The 10,377-nt window shown below is 42.9% G+C and overlaps 1 protein-coding gene across 1 annotated transcript; it reads right to left on the bottom strand.

Annotated features, from left to right (window-relative positions):
* Positions 1-404: 404 nt before the first annotated feature.
* Positions 405-2,033, bottom strand: MRPL17 (mitochondrial ribosomal protein L17). The gene is made up of 3 exons (XM_008159833.3): positions 1,804-2,033; positions 1,425-1,493; positions 405-1,059 (listed from the first exon to the last, which is right to left on the bottom strand). The coding sequence occupies exons 1-3, from the start codon at positions 1,975-1,977 to the stop codon at positions 784-786; spliced, it is 519 nt and encodes a 172-aa protein (XP_008158055.1). The 5' UTR covers positions 1,978-2,033; the 3' UTR covers positions 405-783.
* Between the last annotated feature and the right edge of the window lie 8,344 nt (positions 2,034-10,377).

Here is a 10,377-nt window from a genome sequence, read left to right on the forward strand (position 1 = left end):
ATCGGAGTCCTGAGGTCCTCTCCTTTGAGGCCCATTCAAGGCTTGAGAGGAGCACATGAGGGTATTACGTGATCCTGCCTAGCAACAGGGGATGGTTATAGTGCTCCTTGAAGGTTCTCAGGGTACCAGATTCTTATGGAAGGTTCACTTTTAGATCCACACTCTCCAACCCTTGTTAGGAAGTAATTTTTCTCTAAGAAGTCCCAGGGGCTTAGTCTTTATGCTAGATGTCATAACTCAATCCCTTTTGGGGCCAGTTTGGAATTATAGGTACACCAGAGGCCCAATGCACAAAATTCATTCAAGAGTAGGCCTTCCTTCCCCTGGCTGCTGGCACCAGTTTCCCTCTGGCATCTGGGCTTCCCTCATAGCCCCAGCTTCGTCTGGAAGGACGTCCAGTCTAATTAGCATATTACTCTTTTATTATTATAGATGCCCCATATAAACCAGCATTAAGAAAAACAAAACTGTTGTAACCCAATAAAACCTGGATTTAAGAGCCAGAAACATACGTTGTGAATTTACTATCCCACGAAGACAGAGCATTTGGATAGTTCTTATTCTCAGAAATCCCAAGGTGAGAGAAAAAAAAAAATCAGTTTACATATATTCATACAAAGGATTTTACCTATTGTGCAAAGAGAAGGTTATATGGCTACCCAACAGGTCTGGGCTCCATTAAGACTGTCCACTTCACAACTCTAGCTCCAGTTCTTAGAGATGAAGAGATCCAAAGGCCTATGATCATGGGCACTGATGAGGCTACACACGCTTTGGCTCCAGTTAAATCCCTGGTGTTTGAGGTGTGTGGGAGCTGTGGATGCTTGCTTCCTGGTCCTGCCGTAGCCCACGAAGTAGCTGGTTTAGAAGTGTAAGGTTGCTATCTCTGCGAGGCAGGGGCAGGGGTGGGAGGCAGTTCCCTTTATACTCGATCACTGCCATCTTAGCCCGATCCTGCTTATTCCGATTTGGGATCTGCAGCATTCTCGTGTAGCCCCCATTCTGACCTTGGTACCGAGGGGCCAGCACTTGAAACAGCTTTGGGATCAAGTCCTTCTCCTAGAGGGGGAGAGTTACCCGTAAGAGAGCAGTCAGGCACCATTGCAGAGACATTTAGCTTTCAGCACTCCCAAAGGTAGGATCCCCAAACGCACACACCCAGACTCCAACCCACTAAACGCTCACCCCAATGTGCTTGAGTCAAAGTTACGCAGAGGGGTTAGTTACAGGCAGATGAGCAGATTAAGATTCTCACCGAATTGTATCTAAAGTCATGAGTTTCCAATTTAGTTGACAGCATTTGTCCCTAAGGGAGTGATTTTGCTTAATTCTGCCCAGCCCCCCCCCCCCCCCTTCTCTAACAACCCCCTCCCAACTCAGGAAACAAAAGAATGCGATTTGGGTGAAAGAATGGAGGCACTCACTGTGAGCCAGAAGTCAGCCATGCGCATGGCTCTTTCGTTGGTGTCTCCCAGCTTTCCATAATCGATGAGCTGTGAGGGCAGAATATCACTGATCCCACCCGAGCAAGAAACGAGGCGACAATCTTACTTCTCTAATGTTGGACTGCAGCCCATTCATTCCGCTAGCCAAGCTTCTGTCTAAATCAGGGCACTCCTAACCCCACAGCCCTAACCGTCTTCCATTTGAGGGGCCAGAGGAGTGGGCTCCGCTAACGTTACTGAAGGATTCAGACTTCGGGGGCAGGGCTTACCACGGAGGTCCCACTCCTTCCCAAGTCCAGCACGACCCCGCCCCCTCAGGCCAGACCCGCGCTGTGGACCAGAGCGTCCCGCCTCTGACCTTCTCAGCGTAACCCCTCATCTCGTCCACGCGCGCCCAGGACGCCTCGATGCGTTCGTGTCGCACTAGCCCCGTAAGCAAATTCCGCAACAGGTGGATGCGGGACTCGGGACCAAGGCCCATGCGGCGATAAACGCGGCCATGGGAGATGGCGGCGGCGACCGACAGCCGCATGTTACCCGCAACTCCCCAAACCCCTGGAGCCGGAACTGGAAACACACGGGAAACTGCGTGGAGGGGCGGGTTTGGGAGGACGCATGCGCTGTAGCTAAGTGCGTGGTGGACGTGTTTGCGCATGCGCACCAGAGCCTGCCGGGTTGGCAACCTGGGGGAGGGCGAGAAGGGGTGTTGACCTCGTCCCGGGCTGGCGAGCTGGGCGGGCTTCAGGCACCGCGTGCGCTCCCTGTTGGTGAGTGAACCAGGCGCCCCCTAGTGAGGGAGGAGCTGGCTGTCGGGTTCTTTTGCGCGGCCGGAGGCTTTTTGAGGCTCTTAGAGCGACGGAAGCTCCACCGCGGCGCCTGCTGGGAAAGTGAGTACCTGAGGCACCCAGTACTGGCGGCTCAGCCCCGCCCTGGACTGTGCGAGCAGGCGTGTCTGACCCAGGGAGGGCATCATTTTTTGTTTGTTTTGTTAATCCTCACCCTAGGATATTTTTCCATTGATTTTGAGAGAGTGGAGGGAGAGGGAGAGACAGAGAAACATCTATGTGAGAGAGACATATCCATTGGTTACCTCCTGTACACACTCCAATCTGGGGGAAGGGATGGGAGTGGGAGGGTGGTGCGGGACCTGCCAGCAAGGAACATGCTCTTGACCGGGATGGAACCCAGGACCCTTCAGACCGTGGGCTGATGCTCTATCCACTGAGCCAAACTGTCCAGGGCAGGAGGGCGTCATTTTGGACACAATTATTTTCAGCAGTCATGGTGAAATGAAAGGAGTAGCAATGATGTTCAGTTAAGAAACGCAGTGAAAACTTTGTTTTGTTGAGGTAGATACATATAATCATCCAAAAGCACTCAAAGGAAAAAGAATGGATTTATACTTTTAAATTACATCAGCGCATTTTATTTTTAAGGGAGAAAACATACACCTTTATGTGTTCAAGTAACATACAATAACATTATCGTTTCTGCTTTGGAGGCTTAATGACTACAAGTTTACAACGAATATGAAAATATTGTTCTTTGTTATGAGTTGAATTTGTGGTTCCCCCCAATAGGGCAAAGGATATGTTAAGTTCTTACGTCCCCTAACCTCCTCCACCGCCTCTCCAGTACTCAGAATATGGCTTCATTTGGAAGGAGGGTCATTGCAGATGCAATTAGTTAAGATGAGATCATACTGGAGTAGGGTGGGCATCTAATCCAAGTGACTGGTGTCCTTATAAAAAGAACAGAGCCGAAACCGGTTTGGCTCAGTGGATAGAGCATCGGCCTGCGGACTCAAGGGTCCCAGGTTCGATCCCGGTCAAGGGCATGTACCTTGGTTGCGGGCACATCCCCAGTAGGGGGTGTGCAAGAGGCAGCTGATCAATGTTTCTCTCTCATCGATGTTTCTAACTCTCCCTCTCTCTTCCTCTCTGTAAAAAATCAATAAAATATATTTAAAAAAATAAATAAAAAGAACAGGGGTGAAGAGACAAGAGAGGGACATACTGAGTAAAGAGAACCTCATGAAGACAGACACACATGGGAGAACCCATGTGACCAAGAAGGCAGAGATCTGCATTAGGCAGTAGCCAGCCAAAGATCCTAAAGGATTTCTGGCAAACACGAACTTAAGACAAGGGCATTGAACAGATTTTTCTCTATATCCTTCAAAGAATGTATGATCCAGCTGACACATTAGAGCCAACTCATTTCATTTGTTTTAAGGTGCCCAATTGTGGCACTTTGTTACAGAAGCATTAGGAAAGTGATACACTTGTCCCCATATATTTATGTTCACTGGACAGCATACTTAGAATTTGTCACTGACTTCACTAATAGGAGATTAGAGAACACTTCTTGTTAATTTTAAAAAGTTTATTTTGTTTGAAGCAACATAACAAATAATTAGGAAACATGGATATTTTGGTAGAAATTTATACTATCACACTTCACAATAAATTCTAGAAACTACAATGCCCTGTCTTGTTTCTTTTGGATTAAAACTTACAGCTTTCAATGATCTCCACAATTGAAAACTCACCATAAATATATGTTGGTAAACATTTCTGAAGCTCTTTTGCAAAAGTTGGAGAAAATGAACACTGCCACTGACATTATTTGATCTCTTGCTTCATAAGGAATGTCCTCTTAGTGAAAATGTACAGGATTATAGATTATTCTTTTTTATTTATTCATCTTTGGTAATATAAGACCATCATCTCTTGTTTCTTCTGATAGTCTTCAAAATTTGATTCTTTTTTCTATGTCAATTTCTTTACATTTAGCATAGTTAATATATTTCTCCACATTTTTTTCTTGTGTGTGTGTGTGTTCAAGAAACAATTTTAAACCTTTTTTGTTTTACTTTATGTTGTTCAAGGCTTATTTTGGCTAATTGCCAATATTTTTGAATCTGATTGACCTCATCTGAAACTTCACCTTAGTGAAAAAAAAGAGAAAAGTCTCATATAGCTAAGATTGTTTATTTTAAATTTACTACTACAATAGCAGGGCTATATTCTTTCATAGGGGTTGGAGCCAGAAAATGCACCTGAAGTGAGTTTGAAAGATCATAAATTTTTATGAATTTACTGTGAAAGTTATGGCTGTGGCTCAATACTGATAATCCTGCAAATTCATTTCCATGTAGAATGAAGTATTTTTAGTGGATTAGTTTTAAAAAGTGATAATTTAAGCCAGCTTATGTAGGTTACTCAACACTAACCATAGTAATTGTTTAGAACTTAGACCAACAGAAGATTTTTGTGTGAAGGTTATTGTATCTCTACCACTGTTAGCATTGTTGTGCAAGGAGATACGAATCAGATCGACTTTTAGTTAGTTTTATTGCTACTTTCAAATTCTTTACAGATGATTCACCTCCTTGTGCTTGCATCTGGGCGGAGTTCATCTACCTCCTGACTCTTGGTACCCAGTGGCTCTGAGTGTCCAGCGGAGCCCCCAGGAAAGGCATTCCGATGGATCTGACTATTCTGGGTGAGTCAACACCTGGAGTAACCCTGATGAGAGTTTAGGTTGAGCCTCTGAGGAGGTGTTGGTTGTGACTGTAGTTCTGGCCGAGGTGAAGAAAGTGGTCCCAAGCAATGTCTGGGAGGCATCTGAAGAAGAAAGACCCTAGCCGGTAGGAAAATGCTGTACATAGAATTTCTTAGCTTCTGCTGGGAGAAAGGAGCTGCCCTGTCCACAGTACTGCAGAGAACCCTGTATGATGGTGTGATAAAATAAACAATATTTATTTGTCTTATATCCTGCTTCCTGGCATAGAACTCCTAAATCCCTTGGAATTTCCTCAGTAATAGGGATAAAGGAGCATTTTTGTTATTCATAAAAAGTCCATTTCAACTATACCTGAGATTATGCTAATGAGATGACTCTTGGAGGATGAGGGCTGGCTACCAGAGGAGCTAGCCATGTGATTAGAGGGTTGGAGCTGTCAGCACTCCCTTACACCTACTTTCATTGGAGAGATTGGAGATTGACATAATCACCAAAGACCAATGATGCTTCCATAAAGACCCTAAATGGCAGGTTTTGGAGAGTTTCTGGGTTGATGAACACATTGGGGTGCTGGAAAGTTCAATGCTCAGAGTGGGCATGAAAGCTCTGAAGGCCTTCCTACATACCTTGCCCTATACAGCTCTTCCATTTGGCTGTTCTTGAGTTGTATCCTTTATATAAACTAGTAAGAGTAAGTAAAGCACTTCCCTGCTGTTTTAGCAAATTATCAAACTTGAGGAGAGGATCATGAGAACCTCAAATATATAACTGGTTGGTTAGAAGTGCAGGTGACAACTTGGGATGGGCAATTGGCTTTTGCAGCAGAGGATTAAGCCCCTGACCTGTAGAGTAGGGCTAACTCCAGGTAGTTAGTGTTAGAATTGAATTGTAGGACATTCAGCTGGTGTCGCAGAGAACTGAGAATTGCTTGGCGTGGAAAACACATGTGTTTGCTGTCAGAGGTGCTGTAAGTAGAGAGAGAAACTTCTTCCTTTACCCTGAATGACTGCATCCTATTCTGCTGAAGCCGCCCTGAAGCAGTGTCCTGGGAGCCAGTACAGGCAGCTCAGCGAGTGTTTAGTCAGGGAAGCACTTGTCAGTTGGACCTGAAGCCAACTTTTGGTTCTATCCTTAGAATCATGAAGGTCTAGAACAGTGGTTCTCAACCTTTCTAATGCTGCGACCCTTTAATACAGTTCCTCATGTTGTGGTGACCCCCAACCATAAAATTATTTCGTTGCTACTTCATAACTGTAATTTTGCTACTGTTATGAATAGTAATGTAAATATCTGATATGCAGGATGTCTTAGGTGACCCCTGTGAAAGGGTCATTCGACCCCCAAAGGGGTCACGACCCACAGGTTGAGAACCGCTGGTCTAGAAGTAGAGGGTTTGGCTCATTCTTGATCTATATATATGTATTTTTTTACTCTCTAGTCAAGGTCTTGAAACCTTTATGGATAGGATGTTCTGGGAAGGTCTAGATTCTAGACAGAGAGAGAGAGAGCTGTCTCTGGTATCAGATGGAATTGTGATCATATTACATTCATTTAAAATTAATTTTCCACAATTAGAATCATCACTAGGACATTGAAGATAACAATAAATCAAACATATCCCAAATGGAAACAAGAAACCTTGTAAGCAGTTGAATTTAGTAAAAGAAGTTACTGATCTATATGCAAATAAAGTTGAGGTTGTCCAGGGCTCTTGAGGGACATGAAGTTTGGATAGATGTCAGCATAACCCATTATGGTGATGTTTCCCTCTAGAAATGATGACTAGCTATTTCCATCTTGGCTTGCATTCTTCATGTGGTGTTCTCTCTCCCCTCCACCCCAGCCATTTTCATTTCCTAGTATTATTAGTGAGGTGAACTGCCTGCTACTGAGATTATAAGGTCTTTCAAGGTCAGAGAAGGACTGACTCAAGTATTTCATCTCTTCTCCCTCTCCTTCACCTCTAACTTAGTGCTGTGTTCTGTTGTGTTTTTTTAAACATTTCACTATAGGTTAGTAACTAAGATAAAGTTGATTTATTTTTTGTTTGTGTGTCCCTTGATGATTTCACTTTTACTTACAACAATTGTTTATTCTCCCCTTTGGGAGGAAAAGGCAAAGAAACACATTTCCTTCCTCCTAGAGCAGCAGTTCTCAACCTGTGGGTCGCAACCTCTTTAGGGATCGAAGGACCCTTTTACAGGGGTCGCCTAAGACCATCGGAAAACACAGATATTTACGTAACGATTCATAACAGTAGCAAAATTACAGTTATGAAGTAGCAACGAAAATAATTTTATGGTTGTGAGTCACCACAACATGAGGAACTGTATTAAAGGGTCGCGGCATTAGGAAGGTTGAGAACCACTGTCCTAGAGCCTCCAGAAGGAATATAGCCCTGAGAATAATTTGTGTTTCACCCTGTAAGACCAGTATTGGACTTTACACTTCCAGAAATGTAAGGTCACAGTCTGTTGTTTTCAACCACCAAGTCTGTGGTAAATTATTCCAGCAGCAAAAGGACTCTAACAGTGGGTTTCACATTGTACCTGTCAGGGTATATTGCACATAGTAGGTGCTCTTTGGATGTGTATTAAATGAATGGTCAAGCTTCCAAAATGTCTGGTTCTTAATTATGATGAAGGGATTTTAGAAATAAATAAGGATGTTTCAGTGAGGATTCCAGACCAGTATGATATACTGTGACCAGGAAGTTTTCTTCCAGTTTCTCTCTCTCTAGTATTCAAACCTGCTAACTTTCAGGCTAAAGGACTGGAGGTAAGTGGAAAGAGCACAGTCTTTGTAGTCTAAGGATGTGGATGAAGATGACATGGTTAGGGCTTTTCCTTAGTCCATGAGATACATTTATTTGTCAACAGAAGACTAAAATTCTTTATAAAGGAAATGTATACTGTTGAACCTCAGAGGTAAGACAGGTGAGAGTGGATGGGAAGAGATCAACCAATGAACTTGAGTGCATATATGCATAACCTGTGGACACAGACAATGGGGTGGTGAGGGCCTGGGGCAGGGGAGCAGGCTGGAAGAGGAAAAAAGGAGGACCTATGTAATACTTTCAACAATTTTAAAAAAATAAAGGAAATGTCTAAAGAATAAGGCTGGCCCATTGAGCTTTGACCCAAGAACCAGGAGGTCACGGTTAGATTCCCAGTCAGGGCACAAGCCCAGGTTATGGGCTCAATCCCCAGTGGGGGCTGTGTAGGAGGCAGCCTATCAATGATTCTCTTGCGTCAATTATGTTTCTATCTCTCCCTCTCCCTTCCTCTCTGTGAAGTCAATAATAACATATTTTAAAAATAAGGTTGAGGTAATAATTAGTTTTTGTTATCCAGAATGGATTTGGCTATGTTTCAAAGTGAGGACTCAGTCACAGAAATGTAGTGCATCAAGGTCAGGTAGAGGGAGGCTCTGGGGTTTAACTTTTCAAAGATGCCCTGGGTGTTGTTGTACTATGGGTGCTCAACTGAAACACATTGGGCCCTGGCCTGTGTTGCTCAGTGGTTAGAGAATCAGCTTGTGCACTAAAGGGTCATGGGTTCGATTTTTGGTGAAAGGTGTGTACTTGGGTTGCATATTTGATCCCAGGTCTTGGTTGGGGGTGAGTGCAGAAGGCAACCAATTGATGTGTCTCTCTCACATTGTTGTCTCTCTCTCTCTTTCCTTACTTCCCCTTCCGCACTCCCTTCCATTCTCTCTGAAGAAATCAATGGGGAATAACCTGGGGTGAGGATTAACAACAACAACAACAAAAGAAACCCATTGGGTTGCCATAGGCCTACCACAGTAGAGTGAGTGAGTTGACTCAACCATCAAGTAGTGTGGACTGCTGGGCCAATTTTCAGAATGGAGGATGTGGAGTAAACTTAGGGTTGTGCAGGCAGCAGAATCCTTGGAAACAGCAACTCAGGGACATTGTCCCTGCCAAAAATCTAGACCCCAAGCTAACTAGTCAATTCAGCAGTGATATCCTGCAGAATGTTTAGCAATTAGGTGTATGAAGGAGAATGCTCAGGAGACCAGCAGGTGGCAGCCACCACAACAGGAAAAGCCTTTCTCAAGGAAAGGCCTTCTGAGTGATTAAGCATTATTTTTCCAATAGAAACCACACACTTCCTAATAGGATGTTTAAATTGTCAGATTGAATTAAGTGTAAACTGGATTGAGACTTTAATTTTTTTCTCCTGCTGACCATGAATGGGGGGGGGGGAGAGAATATTACATTCTAGACTAAAATAAGGAGAGTAAAATATTTCTCTATATCATCTGATTTTTACTGTGCCCTTCTGCAAGGTCATTCAGATTTCTTCTTGGATGAGCTTTTCAGAAGAGGGAAGAGAGGACCAGAGAAGTATATATTAATTTACCTTTTTTCTCTTTCTCTCTCTTTTTTCCCATCCCTGTTTCCTTTTCTGTTTTTGAGTTTGGAAAGTTGAGAGGAAATTTAAACTTTTATCCATAGCCTATTTGTTCTTATGTGATTCTCCCTTCTCTCCTTTCAGGAGGATGCTCTCATGACAGGAAGGTTTACAATGAATACACCCATTCAGCAACCCTTTACTGAAGATTCAGTACATATGAGACCCTATGATAAATACAGGGCATATGAAGAAGGAAAGGCTGGCCTTCACCTATACACAGAGTGCAGGGAAATAGGCACTTAAATAAATGGTTGTTATAAAATAACCATTTGAAAAAAAAGTAGAGACTAACTTTTATACTGATTCTTCTGAAGCCTATGTCTGTGAAGCCATCCCTGACCCCCAATCAGTTACATTCTCTTCATCTTTGGCTAACAGTCTACCTTGCATTTCCATGCCACTTACCATATTTTATTTTGTCCTGTGTTCATTTTTCCTAACAGCCTGTGTACATCTTGGGAACAAGATCTATGTTTAATTCACTTTGTAAAGCTCTGGGTCCTGGCAAAATTCTAGATACACAGAAATGTTGAGTGTGAAACAGTGTCAATCTCAGCCTGTGCAAAGATATATGTTCAAAGATGTTAATTACAATGCAGTTTATAATAGCGAACATTTAGGAACCTGGTTGCCACTTGGTAGAGATCTGTTTAAGTACAAATAAATGTATATTTAGGCATTAACAATTTTTTAAATAGACCAATATTTTTTATCTAAAAGGTGTCCTTAGGAAATTATGAGCGGAAAGGAGATTATAGGACAGTCTGTATACTATATGTTATTATATGTGCACTATTACACATATTTAAGTATGTGTCCATATGCCTGGAAATATTGTCATTAAATTGTTCACAGAAGTTTATCTGAGGGGTGGGATTTTGTGTGTTTTTAATTTCCTTTTGTATGTTTTTCCACATTAAAAGTTTTTTCAATGAGTAAATATTATTAAAAGCGATGGGCGCATC

Source organism: Eptesicus fuscus, chromosome 13, assembly GCF_027574615.1.
Source record: "Eptesicus fuscus isolate TK198812 chromosome 13, DD_ASM_mEF_20220401, whole genome shotgun sequence".
Taxonomy (NCBI): domain Eukaryota; kingdom Metazoa; phylum Chordata; class Mammalia; order Chiroptera; family Vespertilionidae; genus Eptesicus; species Eptesicus fuscus.

Bases quoted from the DNA above. Each gene is read 5' to 3' on its own strand.
- MRPL17 (XM_008159833.3), bottom strand. From the start codon at position 1,977: ATGCGGCTGTCGGTCGCCGCCGCCATCTCCCATGGCCGCGTTTATCGC. The intron at 1,494-1,803 runs GTCAGAGGCGGG...CTGCCCTCACAG, and splicing joins TGAGGGGTTACGCTGAGAAG to CTCATCGATTATGGAAAGCT. The intron at 1,060-1,424 runs GTGAGTGCCTCC...CTCCCCCTCTAG, and splicing joins TGGCTGACTTCTGGCTCACA to GAGAAGGACTTGATCCCAAA.